The sequence below is a fragment of the Dasypus novemcinctus genome, chromosome 12, assembly GCF_030445035.2.
Source record: "Dasypus novemcinctus isolate mDasNov1 chromosome 12, mDasNov1.1.hap2, whole genome shotgun sequence".
NCBI classification, from domain to species: Eukaryota; Metazoa; Chordata; class Mammalia; order Cingulata; family Dasypodidae; genus Dasypus; species Dasypus novemcinctus.
Genome location: NC_080684.1, coordinates 101,712,835 through 101,737,555, shown reverse-complemented (window position 1 = coordinate 101,737,555; position 24,721 = coordinate 101,712,835). Strand labels below are relative to the sequence as shown.

General features: G+C 44.4%; 2 protein-coding genes and 1 non-coding gene across 7 annotated transcripts in view; 2 read left to right on the top strand and 1 right to left on the bottom strand.

Annotated features, from left to right (window-relative positions):
* The window catches only part of XRCC6 (X-ray repair cross complementing 6), a 57,726-nt gene that overhangs the window by 29,755 nt on the left and 3,250 nt on the right, over window positions 1-24,721 (bottom strand). Inside the window, exon 1 of one of the 5 annotated variants that reach the window (XM_004484143.5) lies at window positions 312-519. The exons of 3 other annotated variants lie outside the window; for them this stretch is intronic. The gene's annotated coding sequence lies outside the window, so the exon portion shown is untranslated. Of the gene's footprint in view, window positions 1-311; window positions 520-24,721 lie in introns of those variants that run through there. One more of the 5 variants, XM_071219082.1, reaches the window with a different exon arrangement.
* DESI1 (desumoylating isopeptidase 1) lies at window positions 418-20,308 on the top strand. Its single transcript, XM_004484144.5, has 6 exons — window positions 418-953; window positions 11,503-11,524; window positions 12,649-12,718; window positions 15,067-15,176; window positions 15,813-15,935; window positions 17,680-20,308. Exons 1-6 carry the CDS (start codon window positions 866-868, stop codon window positions 17,771-17,773), a joined length of 507 nt encoding a protein of 168 aa, XP_004484201.1. The 5' UTR covers window positions 418-865; the 3' UTR covers window positions 17,774-20,308.
* On the top strand, window positions 23,973-24,101 carry LOC111762109 (small nucleolar RNA SNORA31). Its single transcript, XR_002795312.2, has one exon. It is a non-coding gene; the product is annotated as a small nucleolar RNA SNORA31 (small nucleolar RNA).

Below are 24,721 nucleotides of genomic sequence, written 5' to 3'. Positions count from 1 at the left end.
TCGGTATCCTGGGGCAGCTCCACCCTGAGGATCTCGTCCCGGGATACACCTCGCCCCCAAACCTCTCCGGTCCCTCAGCCGCTCACACCCAGTGGGGTGACTCGCGCGGGCCTCAAAGGCCGGGCACCGCCTCCCGGGGAAGAAGGAGCGGGAGTCCAGAGGCTATCTAGACCCCTCGGGGCTGAGCACTTCCGACCGACGCCGCACGGCGGTAGGGACTGGAGAGCGAGCGAGACTGAATAGGTGAAGCAGGACGGGGCCAGTCCTGGCCGGCGAGCAACACACACAGAACACAGCACTCGCCTGCTTACCTTAAGCACCGAGAACACAGCAACTCGCACCGAAGCTGGGCGCGCCGCGCATGCGCAGGCTCCAGCGTGCGCGTTCTCTCCCCCATCAACGCTCTTACGTCACCGCGCACAGCGCGCACTTCCTCGGGTCAAACTGATACCACACACCACACATACACCTGCACAACCTGCTTTCTACACAGGCCTCTCGCCAACCGGGTCATCGAAAGCCTCGCCCCCGCCCGCGAAGCCCCGCCCCTCCCCGCCAGGCCCCGCCCCTCCCCGCCAGGCCCCGCCCCCCCGTCCGTCAGCGGCACGCACATGCGCGAAAGTGCGCGCCCGCCCCCCTCCCCCTTTCCTCGCGGACCCTCCCCGTCGCCGCTCTGTCACCTCACAGTTGTCGTTGCCGGTGGCGGGGGCGCGAGCAGCGCTGGGCGGCCTCTCCCCCGCCCCTCAGGCCGGGCCCGGGCTCGGTCCCCCGCTCCCTCCGCTCCCCACTCCCGTCGGGTACGGGAAAGTCCAGCCTGCTGCCGGGTACCAGAGGGGCGTCGTGGCCGCCGCCGCCACGGGTCCGGATGGAGCCGCCGAACCTCTATCCGGTGAAGCTCTACGTGTACGACCTGTCCAAAGGCCTGGCCCGGCGGCTCAGCCCCATCATGCTGGGTGAGGGGGCCGGAGGCGGGCGGGAAGGAGGGCTGGCCCCCGCGGGGGGTGGGGGGACCGACCGGCCGAGGCGCGGAGCATCCTCCCCAGCACGAAAAATGCGAGAAGAGCCCGAGGGCAGAAGGGAGGGGTCTGGGGCTTGGGCCCCCTGAGCTAGCTTTCTTGTCTTGATGTTTGAATCTAGAGAGGAAGGAAGGAAGGAGTATACCCTCCCCAAGCCGGGGCTCGGGCAGACGCAGCCTTGCGGAGCCCCTTCAGCTGGGGGCGGGGGAAGCCCGCGCCGGGGCGGCAGGTTCCCTTTCCGCACTGCTCTTCCCCGGAGCGGTGCAGGGGAGGCGACGGTGCCTCCCCCGCCGTGCCCCTCGTGGTGAAAGGAACAGTGCGGAAGAGATTCTCTGGTGGCTCTTGGAGCGCCTTCCCTCTGTTCCAAAAGGAACCCGCTCTGCAGTCCCGGCGGTAGGTGCAAAGGCGGAGCGGGAGCTGCCCCGGAGCCCAGCCGTCCCCCAGGTGGAGGTGAAGTCGGGTCAACCCGAGCCCGAACTCCCGAAGTCACCAAGTTCCGCCTGACAATGTGCGCTTCTCTCGACAGTTTCCAAGTTAATTGCTTTTGCCCAGATGGTAAGAAAGCAATTCCGGGGGCTGATGAGAACGCTGTTGTGTCAGTACAGATTAGGAAGGAAAGCTTTTCGGTTGTGCTCCATTTAACGACTTAACTGCTCGGATTGAAAATCAGCCCTAGTTCAAGTGTAGATCCAATCTCATTACAACCCAAATACCAAATTGTCTTGTGTAACATGGGAATTGTCAGGTGTGTGATTTCAGATGGCACTAGGCAGGACAAGATTCCAAAGACTGAAAATTAAACAGCTTTGGAAACACCCATTCCGATGGCTCGTTTTCTCTGGCTTCTATGGAGACGTTGGAGAGTATTTTAGTTCATCTTGGTGAGACTGGGCCAGAGGTCAAGTAAACAAAGCTACTTTTGAGGGCATCTTTTAAATGTCGGTGAGTTTCTAATGTGTCATGGGGAGTTAAATTTAATTTTTTAACCCTGGGGCAGTGAGTGGTTCCTTTATTTGAATCACCTAGTATGCTTGTCAAACATACTCCAATATATATTGTTAAATGGAAAAAGAGAAAACAAGGTTAGAACAGTTCTTTAAAGACACAGGTGAGTCTTTAAAGCAAAAGATAATATACATGCTTGCTTAAGTAAATAATTATCTGGAAGATACAAAAAGTTCGTAATAGGTGGCGTATGGAAGGGGGAATTTGATGCCTGCAGGAGTGGAAGAGAGGCTTCCTCTTTACTAAAACTTTTTTTGGGCCTTTTGAATTATTTCTTCTTGCATATATTATCTATTCAAAATAAGCAAAGTTTTAAGTATATGGATCATAGGGCCTCCCTTCGCAAGTAGTAAGTCAGGATCTCCTGGAGTATGAGCCAAAAACCTGTATTTTTAATAAGAACCTTAGATAATTCTTGTGATGCCAGTCCATTGTTGGACAGAAGTTTGGGCCTAGATCACTGTTTACTAAAATGAGTAAGGCAAATCTGAAATGAAAACCTACAAAGTCATTGTTTAATTAGGCTAATAGATTACGTCAATCAAGTTATGACTAAACTTCTTGAAATGGAGCCATTTGGTTAGCCTGATATAGTGAAGAGTCACTTAGCTATTTCCTAGACTCATAAGGAAGTAAAAACTTTTCTTTTACCCTGGGTTTTCTTTGTTGTTGTTTTATACCTACTAGTTACTGCTTTTAGCTGAATGAAGCCTTAGGGATTATTACTTCATTGATTGAACAGATATTTATTGAATTCCTACTATGTGATTGTCAATGTGCTACACTTATCTGTGGATGCTATGTGAATAAAGACATGTTCTTTGCCATCTAATGGCTGAGACATTAAAAGCAAACAAGTAATATAAATACAAATTGTGACAAGGGTGGGGCTGTGAAGGAAGCGAACTGGGTGCTGAGATAGAAAATAACTAGAGAGATCTATATTGGATAAGGGTATCAGGGTAGTGAGTTAAGTTGGAAATTTAAGGATGAGGAAGAAGTAACCACAAGGAGAGTAGGGAGGGTATTCCAGGCAGAGGGATTGACCTGCAAAGGCCCAGAGGCAGGAAAGATCCTGACCCAGACCTAGAATGGTAAAGAGGCCTCCATGGAGTTTAGTGGGTGAAGGGGCAAGTGCCATAACTGGAGGTAGAGCCATAGGCCTGCAGACTACACTCCACCCACCCCACACACACATACACACACACTTTTTTCAATAGATAGGAATTCCTAGAAGGCCTCATCCAAAAATGTGAACTTCACCAATTTGGCACGGCTGATTGCAATGGTATTTCTGAGGCCATCACCTTGCTTGCAAGTCTAATATTTCTCTTCTCTGTCCCTTTTCCCCTGTATTGCTTTTTTTTTTTTTTTTTTTAATTGACTTTGTAATAATATTACATCAAAAATATATATGTGAGGTCCCATTCAACCCCGCTCCCCCACCCCCCCCTCTCCCCCCCCAACAACACTCGTTCCCATCATCATGACACATCCATTGGATTTGGTAAGTACATCTTTGGGCACCTCTGCACCTCATAGTCAATGGTCCACATCATGGCCCATACTCTCCTCCATTCCATCCAGTGGGCCCTGTGAGGATTTACAGTGTCTGGTGATTGCCTCTGAAGCACCATCCAGGGCTGTATTGCTTTTATGCCTTTTGCAAAAGTAATGTCTTTTTTACCTTGACAAAAGAGTTATCAAAGCTAAAAGTTATTACTTTCCAGAGTTGAAGACTTAAAGAAAACAGGCATTGTCTTACTGGTTCATCCCATTCAAATAGCACTCACCTTCAAGCTGGGTATGTCCCATTCTATTAGTAGCCACTTATTGCTCTCCTATTCCTAAATGTATTCGAACCTTAAAAAAATCAATTTGGTTCCTGATTCTTGCAAGTGATTCTAGAAATATATTAATAGCTAGCATTTATTGAGAACTTACCATGCACCTGGCCCTTTTTTTCTGCGTACTTTGCATGTGTTATATTCTCACCACAACTCTGAGATAGATCTTGTTGTTACCTCCATTTTTAAATTGAGGAAGCTGAGACATTTGGAGTTAAGAAATTTGTTGGAGATCACACAGCTGGTAAATGGCAAGGCCAGGTCACAGGCAGTCTGACTTCATCCTGTCGGTCAGTTTGCTCTACAACTTCTGCTGTGTAATATGTTCCCTTCTAATTGATGTAAAGTAATCAGTACCTTATCCAAGTTTGTAACGGCATTCTTGGCCCACTGTTTCAAGTTTGTATGAGAAAAAAAGTCTAGATTCAATGGGTATGTGCCATTCATGATCTTAGAGATTTATGATCTTTCTTCTTAGCCTTAATTTTCCCAAACTAATGAAATCTCATCTTTTTAGTGTGACCCCATCAACATTCTTAAGTTATGTTGGTTCCACATTATAAGACATCATCTTACTCTAATACAATTAACAGTTGGACTAAATAAGCCCAACACAATTCCCCTCTTTCTTGAAACCATGTACATGCCACGTTACTCTGTCCAGTTTTCAGTCTCCTAGAATTTAGCGTCTCATGAAGGTATTCCTTATTCTACAGTCCTACACTTGCCTTGAAAATGGTCCCCAAATTATCTTTAGCTTTCTACTTATATAATTGGGCATCCTGGTTATACCCCCCACTGTCACCATTTACTTGAGATAATTAGCTATTAAAGCTGTCCTTCCATTCCTCCCCTTAATAGTTTTGGGCTGCTCTTTAACTTTCTTGATCTCTTTCTGTGCTGAGGTACCTAGAGATAAATTCAGGGCTTTTTTTTTTTTTTAATTGTGGTAAGAGTACTTCATATTTGCTGACTGCTTTCCGATTAAAGTTTCACATGTATCCCAAAATCACACACTTTGGGATTTAGAATATATGTTTCTTGGCAGAATGCAATCTAATGAATATTTGAGATTTAATCTTTTGTCCAGTTCCTTGCTTAATTCTGTAGAGCAAATAGGAAATAAAAGACAGCCTTTTCCCTCAGGAGTTTATTTCCCTAAAAATAATGTATGTACATTTATAATTCTAGATAACTGTATAAAAGAGATTATGATTAGATGCCAAAATGAGTAAGTGATGTAGTGGCTGTTTTAGGTCTCAAAAGAAGGGAGAGGCCTTGGTGGGCATGTCAGAAAAGGCTCAGCAAGAACCTTGGGGGCAGGAGGATGTCTCACCCTCCCCTTGTTCCAGTGGCGAATGCAGAGCAACTGCTAAGTAAATATTAATTACAAGAATGATTGAGACTTGAAGTCAACCTTAAAGATTGAGTAGAATTTATTCAAATCTGAAGGTTTTTTTTTAATGCCATCTATTGTGCTTTGTTTTAGATTTTTATTGTTCATTGTGTGAATTGTTTTACATCCAATGAGTTATTTTAGTAATCATGCAGTTTCTTTATGGTAAAATGAAAACTAATGTGACTTTCAAAGCCCTCTGTAATCCTACTGCTGCATTTCGCCCCAACCTCACCTGTCTCTACCTCATACCTGACACACTTGACGGCAGCCTTTCTCAACCAGGTTCCACAAAAGAACGGAACCCTATGGAAATGGAAAGATGATTTTTCTCAATTTTGCCTGTGGTGGTATACCCAGTACGACTCTGATGCAAAGGAAAGAAGCAAATTCATTATCTACAACGGATACCTTAAGGCATTAGGACTCAATTCTCTGGTAGAACCAAGTGGAGGAGGGCTGCTCTGCACGCTCATGGGACAAACAACAGTCCGTTCTCTTTTTTACCCCTAGGCTTTTGCAGGCTATCTCCCCCTGCTGGGAATACTCTCTCTCCCCATCCCTTGGCCTGGCTAACTTCTGTTCATGCTGGAGCTCTCAACTAAAATAAGTCACCTCCTCCATTTTTCCCTGATTCCCACCCCCCACCCCAAGTCTTGGTTATGTGTTAAAAGCATCCTGTACTCTTTTAATAACATTCATCATTCTATTTTATAATTGCCTGTTTTCTCATGTGTTCACACTCCTACACACACAGAGCTGGACAGGAAACTCCATGAGGGCAATAACTCTTGATTTTATCCCCACAGTCTGGCACAGTGCTTGGTATTCAGTAAATTCTAGCTGGGTAATGGTTACACGCTGCAAACCTACCTCAAAATACCGCTACAAGGCCTGACAAATGCAAAAAAAGAATCCTGTATTGGCTCCTAGGAATCCTGATATTAGAGTATTAAGTAGCTTTAAACCTTACTTTTTTTTTTTTTTTAAGATTTCTTTTTATTTTTTTCTCTCCCCTTCCCCACCCCCAGTTGTCTTTTCTCTGTGTCCATTTGCTGCATGTTCTTCTTTGTCTGCTTCTGTTGTTGTCAGCGGCACAGGAATCTGTGTTTCTTTTGGTTGCATCATCTTGCTGTGTCAGCTCTCCATGTGTGCAGCGCCATTCTTGGGCAGGCTGAACTTCCTTTCGCGCTGGGCGGCTCTCCTAACAGGGCGCACTCCTTGCGCACAGGGCTCCCCTACGCGGGGGGCACCCCTGCGTGGCAGGGCACTCCTTGCGCGCATCAGCACTGTGCGTGGGCCAGCTCCACACGGGTCAAGGAGGCCCGGGGTTTGAACCACAAACCTCCCATGTAGTAGATGGACACCCTATCCATTGGGCCAAGTCCGCTTCCCTAAACCTTACTTTCTTTTAGAGATTGATACATACAGATAATGTAAAGAAGAATAAAGAATTTGTATCCTGCAACTTCTGAGCTTTTCAGGTGTAAAACAACTGACAAGATGATCTCTGAAGCCCCTTTCTAAAAGTCCATTATTTTAATAGGGCTGGGTTCTCTGATGCCTCTGTGCCTGCCAGCTGTCCTCTTGGGCCACCAAGTGTGAACATCTGAGAGGACAGCAGCAAAGCCGGAGTGCAGTATTCCAGGGTTGTAGAGTCATTTGAATAACAAGCCAGAGCAGTCAAGATTGGGGTTAAGAACTTTGGCCTCAGTAGCATTTGTGTCAGCCAACAGAAGTAACTAAACAATAGCTCTTGTATTGAAGTTACAAATATGCATGTGAAAATGTCCCTGCCTTTGAGGAAATGTAGTCTAATGAAGAAGAAAGACACAATTAGATAGTTTCAATACCAATGTACTGTGAGAGCAGCCACAAGACTTTCAAATTATAAAGCCTAAAAGAAATGAGAGTTAACTTTTACTGGGTGTATATTATAAGCCAGGTACTGTACTGGGCATATTCCATGCATCATCTCTTTTAACCCTGGATATGTTAGGAGGTAGACACTATTATTATACAGAAGAGAAAATTAAGGTTTAAGCAGCATTTTCTAATGGAACTACCTGTAATGATGGAAATGTTTTAAATCTGCACTGTCCAATAAGGAACCCTTAATCACAAGTGGCTCTTAAGCACTTGAAATGTGGCTAATGTGACTGAGGACCTGAAGTTTTGCCTTTATTTAATTTTAATTTTCATGGCCACATGTGGTCAGTAGCTACCGTGCCAGACAACTCAGGCCTAGAGTAGTTCTCAGTCTGCAAGGTGATGTCCTCGTCTGTTACCTCTGTCCATCTCCTATGCCTCTTCCCCTTTCTCTGGAATCTTGGAAATGTTATGAGGTAGATACTCTAGCCACACTGGCCTTCTTACACTCACGTGGATACACCTGGCATGTCTACCTATGTGTGGCCTTCTCACCTCCTTCAAGTCTTTGCTCAGATGTCAGCTTCTCAAAGAGGCTGACCGTGACCCACCCTGGAACTCCCAATACCCTTATTCTCCTTTAATTTTTTTCTGTATCACTCATTACTGCTAACGTGTTATATAATTTATTATTTATTGACTGTCCTCTCTCCACCAACCCATAAATGCCATGAAGGAGATTTTTTTGTGTCTTTTGTTTACCCATGTATCCATACTGCCAAGAATGGTGCCAGGAATGTAATGGTCACTCAATAAATATCAAATCACTGATTGAACTGATAGGATTCTGACCCAGCCTATCTATACCAGAATCTGTGTACTTATTCACTATACTATACTGCCTCTCTTTTGAATTTAATGGTCTTTCCAAAGTGAGTGAGAGAGCCTTCATTTGAAAGGAACAGGTAAGAGAAAGCAAGTGTCCCTAATCTGTCCATTTTCACTGCATCATTTCATGACTTCAAGGCAATAAACAAATTACGGTGATTTAGACAACAAGCTGTAAGTGGCAGCCCAGAAGAGCACATCAGCTCCATTTAAAATGTGACGTTAGTCTCCACTTGGTACACATAGTAAACAGAAAGAGGAGACCCAGTACAGTGTCCTAGAGTTGGCTGGAAGAGAGGAGAATCCAGCTCAGTTTATTTTATAGCCCAGAAGAGTCCAGCAAAGAAAAAAATGTTTATATAGAAAATAGATGCAACCTCTTATGGTAATTTGCTGGATGCTGAAATCTGCTCTTAGCTCTTTACTCCCCCTCTTCCAATCCTGAAGTAGGATTTATTTTATCTTTTGGAAGACTTTACTCCTTTCCCTGAACAATCCATTTTACCTAATAATAGCTACCATTTATCCAACTTCTATGCACAGCATTCTGGATGCTTTACATACATTATCATTATTATTCACATCAATTCTGTATTGAAGAAACTGGCACTCGTGAGAGGTTAGGTAAACTTGCCCAAGATCTACCACTGGCAAGTAGAAAAGCCAGGCTCTGAACCTGTGTTGTTCTCTTAGCTTCCTCTAATGACACTATGCTGAGCCATTAATAGGGTGTCAAGAAGGGGCCACAGTTTCTTTTGTCTTTTCCAAAGAAGAAAGTTAGGTTGTTACATCATATTTAAAAGCCTTGCTTAGGGAAGCAGTTGTGGCTCAACTGATAGAGCATCTGCCTACCATATGGAGGATCCAGGGTTCGATACCCAGGGCCAGTGGTGGACTTGGCCTAGTGGTTAGGGCGTCCATCTACCACATGGGAGGTCCGCGGTTCAAACCCTGGGCCTCCTTGACCCCTGTGAAGCTGGCCCATGCGCAGTGCTGATGCGTGCAAGGAGTGCCCTGCCATGCAGGGGTGTCCCCCACGTAGGGGAGCCCCACGCGCAAGGAGTGCGCCCCGTAAGGAGAGCCACCCAGTGCGAAAGAAAGTGCAGCCTGCCCAGGAATGGTGCCACACACACAGAAAGCTGACACAACAAGATGACACAACAAGAAGAAATACAGATTCCCATGTCACTGACAACAACAGAAGCGGCAAAGAAGACACAGCAAATAGACACAGAGAACGGACAACTGGGGTGGGGGGGGAAGGGGAGAGAAATAAATAAATAAATAAATCTTTTTTTAAAAAAAATACCCAGGGCCTCCTGACCCATGTGTGAGCTGGCCCATGCACAAGGAGTGCCATGCCACGCAGGGGTGTCCCCCGCATAGGGATGTCCCATGTGCAAGGAGTGCACCCCGCAAGGAAAGCTGCCCCGCATGACCAAAGTACAGCCCTCCCAGGAGCTGACGCAGCAAGATGACGCAACAAAAGCAAGTGACACCATTTCCCAGTGCCGCATGACAAGAATGGAAGCGGACACAGAACTCAGAGTGAATAGACACAGAGAGCAGACAATGGGGGGGGGGGCAGCGGGAGGAGAGAGAAATAAATAAATCTTAAAAAAAGCCTTGCTTAAAGGGGCAAGATATATATTTTAAACTCCATAATTTTCCTAGGGAAGGAACTGTAATGCAAAGGGAGAAATACAAGCACATCATTCCTTCTTCCACATAGGGATTTGTTTTGCTCTTTGGAAAATCACAGGGCAAAACATTGAAAAGAGCATTTAGCAGTCAATTATAAAAACCAAAGGTAAGAGAGATTTCAGGTCATATATGTATTACAGGAATAAAAATTAAAAGATGAAGCATAGGACTATTGTAAACAATGGACTAGTTAATAGTACAAGTATAAAACTCGGGAAACGGACTTTGGCCCGGTGGTTAGGGCGTCCGTCTACCATATGGGAGGTCCGCGGTTCAAACCCCGGGCCTCCTTGACCCGTGTGGAGCTGGCCATGCGCAGTGCTGATGCGCGCAAGGAGTGCCCTGCCACGCAAGGGTGTCCCCCGCGTGGGGGAGCCCCACGCGCAAGGAGTGCGCCGGTGAGGAAAGCCGCCCAGCGTGAAAAGAAAGTGCAGCCTGCCCAGGAATGGCGCCGCCCACACTTCCCGTGCCGCTGAGGACAACAGAAGCGGACAAAGAAACAAGACGCAGCAAATAGACACCAAGAACAGACAACCAAGGGAGTGGGGGAATTAAATAAATAAATAAATCTTTTTAAAAAAAAAAGTATAAAACTCTTCTTTCATGAATTATAACACATGTACCACACTAATGCAAAGTGTCAACAACGGGGGATACATGGAAATGCTGTATTTTTTTACATGCTTTTTCTATAAACCTAAAACTTCTCTAATTAAAAAATATTTTTTTAAAAGGTAAGCGACTGATCTTTGATGATGTTCTCATAGCCTCCCCTGCCTGCCTTTTTATTCTTAGCACTCTGTTTACTATCTCCCACAGACTATTGCAATGACCTCACTCTGATCTACTCTGTCTCCTCTTTTCCCTCCAGTTCAGCTTCTATAATGTGACTGTAGTTATCTTTTCAAAACATGGACCTGATGGCACTCTGCTGCCTGACAACCTTCAACACCCCCAATGGTCTGGGACAGCCTGCTTTGCCGCCAGCCCTGCTAGCCATTCCTCTTACTGCCATTACTGTGCCTTTTGCTCTGTGCTGCGGGACCTTAGTCTATCTCACACCTCTACCTTTTCCCATCCTGTTCACTCAGACAGAAATGTCCATCCCTGCCCCTACTCGTTCACTGATTGAACTGCAGCTTACAAAGGTCGTTCTTTATCTTTCTTTTATATAGCACCTTATTTTTTTTTTTTTACCATTATTATAGTGCTTACCAGCGTTGTATTTTAGTTAATTATTTGTGTATGTGTATGTGTCTCTTTCCATTTGACTTTAAGCTTCTTAGAGGCAGGGGCAGAGATCTGTTTATATTTTTATTTCCACAAATAACATAATTTCTGGCACCTATTAAATATATAATTAATGTTTGTTGATTATTCAAATGGATGGTATTTTCCAAGTTTCACTTCACATATGCCCATTTAAGAATGGGTAATAGCTTTTTCTATACTATTGTTTTATTATAGATGGGGCATAGAGAAAAGGGCAAAGTTAAATTGACCCCAAAGGAGAAAGAAGAACAGGCATAAAATTAGGGTTCATCTACACCAGGGTTTTAGTCCTGCATTCTGGCAAAGGATTCTGATCACTTTTCAACACAACATACCCACATCGTCATGACCTAAGGACCTTTATTGAAGGAAAGTTGCATTTCTAGAAAGTCCTTCAACAGTTTTATAATGGATTACTCTGGTTTTAAGGGGTATTCTGAATTTACTCAGGCTATAAGGCCATTTAGTCCATTTAAAGTGGCTAAATTTCTTCTTTTCTCCACAGGGAAACAACTGGAAGGCATCTGGTAAGTTGAGTGGGACCCCTTAATTTGGTAGGTTTATATAACAGTAGCACCCTATGCATTTCAGGTTTCAGACTGTGGCTTCCATCTTGAAATCTAGCTCTCTGTGTCTTAAATCTTCAAGCAGTGGTTCTTATCCAGGGACCATTTTGCCTCCCAAGTCTCATTTGGCAAGGTCTGAAACATTTTTGATGGGTGGGTGGAGGCCAGACATACTGCTAAACACCCTACAATGCATGGACAGCCCATACACACACAGCAAAGAATGACCCAGCCCAAATGTCACTAGAGCCAAGGTTAAGAAACCCTGCCATGTCCACCTCTGACCAAGCTTTTAAACCACATAGGTCTTGAGGATCCCACATATTTATCTTGAAATACATCCACTTCTCAGTCTCTCAGTACCGGACCCTTCCCTGACAGATACCACGATGGTGGGTGACTTCTCAGTTTCATTTATGATGAAACCATAGGCCAACAGGTGTTTCATCGGAACTCCTAGGGTTGACCACTGTGACCCTTTACTTTGGTTGACTGGAACCAAGAAGTAACATTAGCACCCTCACCTAAAATAGATCCATACTTAATGTTGCATGATCTTTTCCTCAACATGGCCCAGGTTAACTGTTTATATTAGTTTGAAAAGCCTAGGAACCCACCTTGGTCTGCAGAGCTTTATGTCAGTAACTGATTTGTCAATATGAGGGTGGATATCTAGGGGCTCCCTTTTGCTCACATGACCTACAGGAGGGGTTCTCAATCAGGAGTGAGTCTGCCTCCCAGGAGACATTTGGCAATTTCTGGAGACTCTTTTCATTATTACAGCTGGTGGTGGTGAGTGCTGCTGACACCTAGTTGGCAGAGGCCAGAGATGCTGCTGAACATTCTAGAATGCACAGGACAGCCCCCAACAGCGAAGAATTATCCAGACCAAAATGTAAATGGAGTGCTGAAGTAGAGGAACTGATCTTTAATATTTATCTTAGTCATGCTTTTGATGAGTTTATAAAGCTGCTCACCACAGTCTTATCCTTGAGCAAAAAGTATTCTAATTGCAGTGTAGTATTTACTTTTGTTCAGACTGGTTCAAATTGTTTAGCTCATTCTGTCTCTTCTCTATGTGGCAGGCACACCTCTATAGTTGTGCACAAGGATGAGTTCTTCTTTGGCAGTGGCGGTATCTCCAGCTGTCCCCCGGTGAGTGCCTTCCCCATACCCTGTCCTGCAGTCTCAGGTTCCTGAGACCAGTTCCCACAGACCAGGAACTTTGCCTCTACTGTGTACCTTCTGGCTTCTAGCCCAGAAGCATAGAGGAGGCCCATGGCAGAGTTTTTCATAAGTACCCTAAAACTCAGTTCAAGGAAACCTTCTCCAGGCTCCCCCATCCAAAATGCCTTTCTCTGTTACCTGAGCACATTATAGTGAAATGAGCTGTTCCTGAGACTCTGTCTCCACAGGGGACTGTGTATAAGCTCCTTGAGGGCTGAGACTTTGTCTAACTCTTCTATCTACATCACTAGCACAGGGCCTGGCTCATAGTATGAACTCAGCCAATGTCAAGCTGAATAATGAAGGCTCCAAGATGTAAAAATGAGGTGCCCAAAGTTGCATACCCAGTACGTGACACAAGTACTAGATCTCTCTCACTCTAAAACCCATGCCCTTTTCCAGAAAATTTCTGCTGGAGTTATCCAAGGAGTGTCACAGGAAGTGCTCAAGCAAAGATGGAGCAACCATTCGTTTTGATACTTATAAATGGGAAGTCATCCTTGATTTCTTTTCACTCACTGGCTCCCCACTCCCACCTCTATAACAATTGTCTTCATTAAGTCTAATCAATTCTACCTGTGATGCCTCTTAAATCAGTCTCTGTCTCTCTCCAGCTCTTCCCATTTCTCCAGAGCATTCACCTTAATCTAGGCCACCCTCACATCTTGCCTGGACCACTGCAATAGTCTCCTGGTCTCCTTGAAGCTACTATTCCTTCCTCAGTTCTGTACATAGGAGGCAAAGTAATCTTTTCAAAATGAAAATCTGATCATGGCATACCTCTGCTTAAACTTGGAATAAAAATCAGGAAGCTCAGCATGGCCCCCAAGGCACCGTCTGACCTGGTCACTGTCTCCTTCTCTGGCTGGCCTCTTTTCCAGTTGTGCCGTCCCCAACTCCTGGCCTCCTCTCAAATCCTTGATGCATCATGCCATTTAAACATCCTTGCCCAGTAAGTTCAACACCCAATGTCTGGGCAGGTCTCCAGTCACATGTACTCCTGGCATTCTCTACTTTTCTAGCTTATTCCTTATACATTGGTTTATAGGATTTTTTTTTGTCTGCCTTCTCTACTACACTATAAGCTCCATGAGTGCAGGGATCTCTTCACACACCCTGTGCCTAGTATTGGGCCCAGCACAGATGAGTTCTCCAGACATCTGTTATATGGCCTCTTAGTCTCTTCTAACTGAGATAATTTCTCCTGACTACTGTAATTATCCATCCTACGTGTTGTGGTATCCCCAGGGCCAAGAACAGTATCAAGCACATAGTAAGTGCTCACTAACTATTGTATGAAATAATGATCATTTCAGGGTGACTCTGCTCCAGAGTGTCTCCCTTGCTCCCCACCCCTTTCCAGATCTGTCCTTCCCTGTGATCTTGTCGTTTCCCCAGTGGTGGAATCTGTTAACCCCATTGCTGAGAGTTTTCTGTAGGCCTTTCAAGGGCCATTAACTCCCTTGCCTGGGGAACCCTATCACCACTGTTGGATTAATTTCTCAGATTAAAAAAAAAAATGAATCACGTGGATGTGAGGGTCTCACAGTCCTTCACATTTTCCCAATTTTACAAGGAATATCAAGTGTGCCACAAGAAAAATTGACTGTATATTTTATGAATATAGGCATGGATATATAGAGAGATATGAATACAGATATATAGATATAAATATACTATCATGTATAAGCCATTTTTTTTTACTTATTGAAAAGTATTTATTATTGTATTCTCTCACTATCTCTGTCATATATTTTTTAATCTTTTTTTTAAAAGATACATAGGTCATGCAAAATATTACATTAAAAAATATGAGGTTCCCATATACCCCATTCCCCACACCCGCACTCCTCCCACATCAACAATTTCTTTCATTAGTGTGTTATAAGCCATTTCTAATTGTCCTGTTCTGCCCTCAAAATCAGGAATGTTGGTTATAAAAGGAAACTTCAGATTCTAACTCCTTATTAACTGAATGAGTAGATAGTGTGAGGAATCAGACCTGCAAGAGACTCAGCTTCCCAGAATCCCACCAGAAACAAGCCCCGACTTCTTAGCCATTCGCCAGCACATGGCCTTGGAAAGTTGCCAGGAAGCTCCAAGCCATTGTAGCCTCAATACAAGCATGAAATAATACTCTTCATCTGCCCAGGGTGCTCTGAAGTTTAAAATGAAGTTGTTGGAACACATTATTTGTGGTCTTCCTTGGGAAGCCACATTAAAAAAATTCAATGGAGATGGTGATTTACTGACTTTCTTTGGGTTGGCTCTTTCAGGGAGGGACATTGCTTGGGCCCCCAGACTCTGTGGTTGATGTGGGAAGCACAGAAGTCACAGAAGAAATCTTTCTGGAGTACCTGTCCTCCCTGGGGGAGTCCCTGTTCCGGTGAGTGGAGACGGGTGGCGGTTAGTTGTGTCTGTCTCGCCCACTAGATAATCATACCCCAGAGGGCAGCAGCCATTTTGTCACATCCCCAGAGCACGCAGCACAAGGCCTGGCCTGGCCCAGTGTTTGCTGAATGAGCATAAAGAGAAGGCAGTACCACACCCCAGAAAGAGTTCAGAGTTGCTCTGAAGCAGATATTCCATCCTAGTTGAAAATTTTATTTGTTCCTTATGTTAAAATTGACTGCTGCTATTCTAGCAAAGGCTGTTTTCAACCTGTATTGACCTAGTGTTTTGTCCTGAAAATTAAAGGCAGGGTTTGTAGTTGATTTCAGTGAGTTAAACTCTAACTCCAGAGCTCTGCTTTGGTGAATATAAAGATTCTCTTGAGAATATGTAGGTGCCATTCATTTTTCATTTCATCCTTCCCTTAAAAATATATTTTTAATGGTCCAGAGTGGCTATCTTTCTCTGACGATGCAAATCAAACAGTCCTTTTAGAAAATAAGACAGAAGGGATATCACAGTTCTCAAATTTATCTGTGCTAACCATTCTATTACCTGATATGAGCAATTCCACATAGATATGTGCTTAATTTCTCATAGCTGTTCTCTAAATCTTTCTCACAATGTACAGAGGTGAGGCCTACAACCTCTTTGAACACAATTGTAATACCTTCAGCAACGAAGTGGCCCAGTTTCTGACAGGGCGGAAGATCCCGTCTTACATCACTGACCTCCCCTCCGAAGTTCTCTCCACGTGAGTGTGGCCCTGTTTCTCCCCCTGCCTTGCCTGGCCTTTAACATCCCCGTTAACAGTCAGTGCCCCTCCTCTGCCCCTGTCTTCCCTCCCTGATTTCAGCAGACTCTTTCCAAACCATGGGGGGGCATGTCCTGATGGGTGTTCTAGTACTGAATGCTACTGTTTGTTCCCTTTACTGATGCTCCCCGGTGTCACCTTCACCTTCCTTGGAGTTGGACACTTCTGCCCTGGCCTAAGTATAACCACAGAGCTTAGAACCCCTATTGACATGGGCTTCAGTACTTGTACAAAATTCTGGCCTCTGTCTTCCCCATTGTGCATGAAGCATGCCACTCCCTGGAAGCTCCCAATTAAAATGCATTTTTAGAACAGAAAAGAGTAGGTCAGAGAATTAGTAGAGCGACTTGTTTTGTAACTTTGTTAGTCTTTCTTCCACTGCACCATGAACTCTTTGAGGCAGAAGACAACTTCCCACTTGCCCTTGTAACTGGTAATACACAGTCAGCCCTTGGTAGATGTTTTCTTCAAGAACACTCTCCCCTCCTGCCCTGATGTGGTCTAAGCGGGCCCTGAAAGGACATGTGCACACTGAAAACTCCCTCCCCTTGCTGTTGATGGCGTTCAGGCAGCCTGTACCCACTCTGGGACTCGTCTGTTTGCTAACTCTGACTTGCTTTCTCCTGCACTGGGGTCATGTCAACAGGGATCCCAGCAAGTTTAGTAGGCTCAAAAAGGTGAGCTGTTTTTCATACCTGAATAGGAACCCCTCAGGAAAAACTTGCATGGGAGGCAAGGTTGCTCTCTCAGGCTGGTGAGGAGCCCCATCTCCCACCCCCAGCCCTGCCTTCCTATCCTATCCTGTGGGTGGGTTAAACCCCACAACCTTACTGAAGAATTTAACTTAGGGCCCTGAGAAAACTTAAATAGCTGGAATATTCTTATTATTATTATTTGATAGTGGGGTTCCTGGACTTGTCTAAGATAGGACTACTATTTCTTGGTTTCATCTCTATACTTTGGAGTACTTCATTGCCTTTGAACTTGGAATGATTTTCAAAACTGGCAGTATCCACGGAGGAAAAAGAAAGCCAATGCCTGAGACGTGTTGTGGGCAACCTGACTTAAGGTTACATAATCTTGTAAAACCTCCAAACTCCCATATTTGCTCCTATAAGAGCAAGCCTTTTAGAAAGTGGCATTAACACCCTCTGGCAACCTGGAGTTTTTCATTTGTCCTCATTATTTCCTTTACTTCCTGGAAGACCTCAGTTCCTGGAAGAATCCAATTGTGCCAACCTCATTCCTGACTTTATCTTCTTTTTCATATCCTTTTTCTTTTGCCTCAACTTCCTTTCTGAAACTTTTATCTTCTTGTACCATGAGAATTAACAGATACAACTACAGAAAGTACAGAAAGCCCTAGTTCCTCATGTGTGGCCAGCCTGTTCAAACCACAGCATAAACAGGATCTAGAGGCGAAGGTAGTTAAGATGGTGGCACCTAATGAGGGGAGGGACCCCAGGAATTAAAAAGCAGGGTGTGCTACTTCAGAGAGATCCCCTAAGAAAGCTGGTGTGTGCAGTTGATGAGAAAATTACATGAGGTGATGGTGTCGTTCTCCCTGGAGCTGCTGCCGCTGCCCAACCCACCTCCCTACCTCCAGGGCTAAGCTGGGAGCACTGCCGACCTCCACAGTCTGCATCCAGGTGCCCACCCCAGCCCATCTCTGTTCTCTCTGCAGGCCCTTCGGCCAGGCACTGCGGCCCCTCCTGGACTCCATCCAGATCCAGCCTCCTGGAGGGAGCACCGTGGGCAGACCCAACGGCCAGAGCTAACAGGACTGCATGGGACCGCCCTGCCTCGCCAGGGCTTTTCCTTTTTAAACAAAACAAACCCTACCAGATTTCTATTTTATAATTTTACATCAGAGCTAACAACCAGGGGACGGCTTTTTTAATTTCCCAGGGAAGGAGATCGTCAGGCTGCATGTAGGACAATGCTGCTAAGAAACAGAACAGAATGCCATCCCTTCTAATAGTATTATACTAATTTATTAAGGCTGTCTTGTCTGTGAGTTCACTTTTGACGCTGTTTTCTAAGCGTCCTCCGTACTGGAGAAAGGGAGAGGGCTTGTTGAAGCAGAAAGCAAGAAGCATAGTTTGGGGAAGCCCCCAACCTAGAACTTCTTTCCAGAAAACACCCACACTCTACCCAGGTTGCCACCACCTGTGGGGCCCACGTGAGTTTTGCAAATCCGTGGTCCTGAAGCAGTTACTCTCTAGCGTGAAATGAGCCAAAGGTTTTGGTGCACTAAGGACTAGTTTCAAGATGACTAACCTAACCCAACCTAGGTGAACTCTAGTCACAACCTCTCTCACCTTCTCTCCCCTCTCCCTGGGAGATCAAACAAGGGAATGGGGCCAGGGCTGGAGTAGCCAGAAGCCTCAGGAACAAGGGAGAATGACTGCAGGTGGCAGGCCAGAGAAAACAAGATAAAGCCATTCCTCCTTCTACCTGGACTCATAGCCAGTCTTGATGGCATTTTGGAAAACCTGCCATGCTGCCCCCAGGGCCGCTCTCTTCAGCATAGCTGACCTATCATAGCTAATGAAGGTCTAGCCAGGGTCCGCCAAGACCCCAGGCCTTGTGTCTGCAAATGCTAAGGTACATTATTTGCAGTTGCTATTGCCACCCCACCCAGACCAATATGCAGTATTAGGCAGGGACCAAGGGGAAATGATTCCCTGCTCTAGGAAAATATTCCTGATGTAGAAAGCATAATAATGCAGAATCAAGATGCAAGAGAATTTTGAGTTGTTTCTGATAGGGATTTTTACATTATCTTAAAAGTTTTCTGAAGGCACGCAGTAATTCTGTTGTGATTCTCACTGGAAGAGGGCATGGTGGGGACATGGCAGGCATCTTCCTAATGACCTGCTGCTAGGCATTTGTAGGCAGGGAACAGCCTGGAGGTCTCTCCTCTGGATAAGCTTATCGATGTCCCTTTCTTTGCGTGAGCCTCCCATATGTTAGTTTTGGGGGAAGCGAATGTGGAGAAGGGACTCAGAGCTGCCAAATGCCCAAGTCTTAGCTCTGGCATCCTTTTGCCCATGCCCTCCCTGCCATTTCTCAGACTTTATGTTATTCTTTCCTGGGGATCTGGCCTGCAGCAGGTGCCTTTCCTCTCCCAAACGCTGCTGCTCACCTCTGGACCCATCCCCTCCTGTGTCTGTCTTCAGCATAGCAGTTGGCATTATCAGGGTCTCAGCTAGAGGAAAAGATGTTAATCTGCCTTAATGTTTGCCTGTGGCCTGACCAGGGTCCTGTTCCTGATGACTAGCTGTGATGTCAGGTTACATTTTGGAACTTTAAGATTGGAGGCCAAACCAGTAAGCAGTTTTGATTTTCCTCAAGACTGACTGATCTGCCAATGTGCATGGTATGATAAATAAGAGTGCAAACAAGCAGGGATTACTGTTTAATGTGGACCTACTGGCAGAAAGGGCCCAAAGAAAATGGTTTCCAAGGCTGGTTTCCCCTGGGGAGGGTAACAAATCAGCCTGGGCTATCACTGCTTCCCACCTAGCTTTCTTTCCTGTCAGTCCTTCCAGCTTGCCTTGCCTAGCCCTCTCTCTCTTCAGGCTCCTGCTTCAGACCCCTCTGTCCTGAGTAAGCCCTCAGCAAGCCCTCAGCTCTATTCAGAGGGTACTCAGCAGCACAAGCTCCTTTTCTTCTCCCTTCTCCCTGTATCCAGGTTCAGCTGGTGTCACTGCTTTCCCAGCAGTCAACCCCAGACCTATACCGAGAAGCTAGCCTAAATGGCTCCCCCTGAGAAAATTTGAGTCACTGTATCCATTGAACAGCGCCACTTCATGCCCAGCAGCCATCTGTGCCAATGTCTGTGTTCTAGAGTTTGTGGGGAAAGACATAAGGGTCAGTAGGCAGTTCCCAGAGCTCTGCAGAAAGGCAAGCTTTTCCTGTGTTCCTCCTGCTCAAGCCCCACTGTCACTAACTTTGGAAGCCCAGGCTCAGGCTGGGACCCCGACTCTGTCCTCACATTTCTCTGTCTATGCCAGAACCTCAGGAGCATGCTCATGGTGAGCAGCTAGCTCCACGTGGGGGTGTACAGGCGAGTAAAGTGGGAAATGAGTTGAGTTTGCAATTGGAACCACCTCCATAAAGGTCCACTGGTTTAAAGGGGCAGGGAAGGAGGAGGGATGAGACTGTCACCCCTTCCCAGAAATTAAGCTTATACCTTTGAATTCCTTTATACCCTTGAAGTCAAACTAATAACTGTATATCTAGTATGGAGGTGTTTTGCTGGTTTTCTTTGGTGTATTTTCTAATGCAATAAATTCATTTCTGCCTGCTGCGTTTGCATATTGCTTTCAAGGTCTGAGCATGCATCCAACATGAAGCAACCCCTGGCTTCTTCCTGACCTGTCTCCCTTCTGAGCTTAGCTTTTCTAAGTCTAGATATGCCACCTTTTGCTTAGCTGTAAGAAGTGACCTGTTACAACAAGGAAGAAAATAGAACTTTCACCATCTGTTTATAAAGATTGAGAAAGGGCCCAGAGTGAATACTACTACTCCTGGCCCTAACTTGTAAGATCTTCCCCCAGGGATTTTGGCCTTCAGGGGGTATCTGTCCTCACCAAGAAGTGTTCAATTCTATTTCCAACTTGGCTATAGACTGAGGGTATAGCCCCAGGGATTTCTCTCTGCCTTACTACAGTGACCTCATTGAACAAATGTTGGCTGGATGATGGTTAAAGTGGATGGCTTTCCCAGTGACCCCCTGGTATTGCCACATGGGCTGGCCTGGCTGCAGGTGTCTGTGGGTTCAGTCAGCCAACTCTGAGTGAGCGCCTTCCATGGGTCTTGCCTGAGCTAGGCGCTTTCACACTATGGACCTGAGATGAGGGTATTGGTCCCATTTTACAAACGATGAAGCAGGTGCAAAGAAAACGAAACTATCCACCTGACAGGTTGCTGAGCCAGCCCTGGAATCCAGGCGGTGTTCTTACCACCATGCTGCTGAGACCTCGTCACAGAGGCACTGCATTTTTGCATTGGGCTGGCTTAAGAATAAAACTAGAAGAAGATGTTTCACCTCTCACAAAGGCTATAGAGGGCAGGTGGATTTAGTTGACCTGTTTCCCAAGAGCTGCCATATTCAAAGGCAGAAATCATTCAGTCCCTGCTCTGAGATCACACAGCCTGGGCCTAAATTTCAAATTTGCAGAGGATTTTGGGAAGATGGTGGAGTAAAAAGCTCCAGGAAACAGTCCACCCACCAAAACAATTACTGGACTGACAGAAACTGTCTGAATCAACTATTTTGGAACTCTGGAGACTAGTAGAACATTGTGCAGCATCCAGAGAAGAGCTAGAGAAAGAAGCCAGTAAATTTCACTCTCTTTGTAGGGGCCTTGCACTGCAACCTGAGTTCTGGTGCAGCTTGCTGCTGCAAAGGTGGGTTATAAACATCTAGTCCTCCAAAATCCAGGAGAATGTGCTCTGGTCACTGGTAACTGCTTTTGATCAGCTACATCAGATCACTGGGGGACTGGCTCTGAGGGCCACCATTGCTCTATCCCACCTCTGGCAAAGTGGCAGAGAAGTCTTAAAGAGGCAATATCTATTTTTTTCTTCTTGTCACTTTCCATTCCCTTTTTTGGAGCAAAAAAAATATTTTAGAGAAATCATAAATTGACAGCTCCAGCCCTCAAACAAAGCAAAAAGCCCAGAAACCCCAGAGGAGTTTAGATTTCCATAGGTACAACATAATACTCAATGTCAAGTTCTCAAAAGAAATTACAAAACATTAAGAAACAGGAAAGTACAGGCCATTCACAGGAAAATAATTTGCCAGAAACCATCCCTGAGGAAGCTTATACATTGGGACTATTAGTCAAAGACCTTTTTTTTTTAATAAGGAGGTACTGGGGATTAAACCCAGGACCTCATACGTGGGAGGCGGGTGCTCAACCACCGAGCTACATCCACTTCCTAATCAAACACTTTAAATCAACCTCTTAAATGTGTTCAGTGAGCTAAAAGAGTCCACGTACAAACAACTAAAGGAAATTAGGAAAACATCTGAACAAAACAGATGGAAATTATAAAACGGAGCCAAATTTTGGAGCTGCAAAGTATAGTGATGGAAACAAAAAAAGGCATTAGATGATTCAACAGCAGATTTGGACAGAATAAAGGATCAGCACATTTGAAGACAGTTGAAATTATCCAGTGTGAGGAGCAGAAAGAAAAAATAATGAAGAACAATACTGAGGAGTCTGTTGGACATCATCTGGTGTTTCAACACATGCATCATTGAAGCCCCATACAGACGAGAGAGAAAGAACAAGGAAGAAAAAGTAATTGAAATAATGACCCAAAACTTCCCCACCCTGACGAAAGACATAAATATACACATCCAGGAAGCTCGATGAAATACAAACAGGATAGATGCTAAGAGATCTTCACCAAGACACATTATAGTGAAATTGCCAAAATCCAAAGACAGGATTTTGAAAGGAGCAAGAGAGAAGTGACTTGTTATACAAGGGATCCCCAGTAAGAATAACAGATTTCTCATCAGAAACAATGGAGACCAGAAGACAGTGGGGTGGCATGTTTAAAAGTCCTTAAGAAGGAAGTGGATGTGGCTCAACCAGTTGGGTACCCACCTATCACATGGGAGGTCCCAGGTTTGGGTCCCACTGCCTCCTAAAGTTAGAATATGAGCAGAGGCTGCATCCACCACAATGAGCTAGATGCCACAACACACTAGATGCTGCACCTGCTGCAATGAGCAAATGCCACAAGCCAGGAGACGCTAAAGCCCGCAGGGAATGAATGTGACTCTAGCTATTGGGCACTTGCCACCCATGTGGGAGGTCCCGGCAGGTGAGAGAACCATCTGGGGGGGAGAGGGGGAATAAAAAAAAAGTCCTTAAAAATTGTCTAACAAGAATTCTATATCCAGCAAAATTATCTTTCAAATTGAAGAAATTAAGACATACAGGTAAACAAAACCTGAAAGAGTTCATTACCAAAAGACCTACCCTACAAGAAATGCCAAAAGGAGTCCTCCAGACTTATATAAAAGGACACTAGACAGTAATTCAGAACCATAAGAAGAAATGAAGAACATTGATAAAGATAACTACATAGGTAAATAGAAAATCCTGTATTACAGTACTTTCAGATTGTAATGGCTTTTTCCTCCCTATATGTCTTAAAAGGCAAACGTGGAAAAATAACATTTTAAATCCATGTTCATGGGCAGTATAAAGAGGGATGAACAGAGATATATAGAAGTAGAGTTTGTATACTACTGAAACTAGGTTGGTACTAGTTGAACTGCATTGCTATTAATTTAAAATATTCCTTGTAATTACAAACCACTAAGAAAACAACTAAAATGAAGAAGGGAATCAAAATGGTACACTACAAAAAAGCAACTAGATACAAAAAGAAGGCAGTAATGGAATAACTGAGGCACAAGAAAACCTGTAAGATATACAGAAAACAAATAGCTCAAGAGCAGAAGTAAGTCCCTTCTTGGTTATTACCATAAATGTCAGTGGATCAAACTCCCCGATTTAAAGGCAGAGATTGGCAGACTGAATGAAAAAGCATGCTCCATCTATATGCTGTCTACAAGAGACTCACTTTAGGTATAAAGACACAAAGTGGCTGAAAATAAAAGGGTGGGAAAAGACATCCCATGCAAACAGTAATCAAAAGAGAACCAGAATGGCTATAGTATTGTCAGACAAAATAGACTTTATGTCAAAAAAGGTAACAAGACACAAATAAGGATATTATAAATAGAACATAGATATATATATAAATGATATTATATATATATATATGTTCAATCCAGCAAGAATATATAACAGTTATATGTACCCCACAACAGAGCCCCAAAACATAGAAAGCAAAAATCATCAGAATTGAAGGTAGAAATAGTTCTACAATAATAGTTGCAGACTTCGATATGCCACTTTTAATAATTGATAGAATATGCATCTCTGACAGACCTGGAGAAGCTAATGTCTGCTGCTAAGGTTTCCACTACAGATGCAAGAAAAAGAAGGTCCTCGCGTTTTCTGTCTGGTTGTGGCAGCCAAGATTGAATGGGAAAATACAGGAAATTCTAAATACATGGGGAAGGGGAAATAATCTTTGTAACTCAGAAATAAACTTAAAAACAGCAAATAGAAAAAAAATTGATAGACCATCTAAGCAGAAGATCAGTAAGGAAATAGAGGACTTGAACAACACTATTAACTAATTAGATCTAATGGACATATACAGAACACTCCACCCAGCAAGAGCAGAATACACATTCTTCTAAAGTGCATGTGGAACGTTTTCCAGCACAGACCATACTAAGGCAAACTAAACCCTAAGTTAGTAGAAGGAAGGAAATAGTAAAGATTAGAGCAGAGATAAAGAAAAAATAGAAAACAATAGAATCAACAAAACCAAAAGTTGTGTGTGTTTTTTTTTAAAGATCAATAAAATAGCTAAACTTTTAGCAAGACTGACAAAGAAAAAGAGGACACAGCTAAAACCTAAATGAGTATGAGTTTTGGTTTAGGATAATGAAAATAGTCTAGAAATAGTTGCGAAAGCTACACAGTATTGTTAGTGTACTTAATATCAAAGAATTGTCCACTTAAGTTTTTGAAATTATTTTCGTGTATATATTACTACAACTAAAAATAAATTATATTTTAGAATCCCATCTTTGCCAGTTGTGGGCCAGT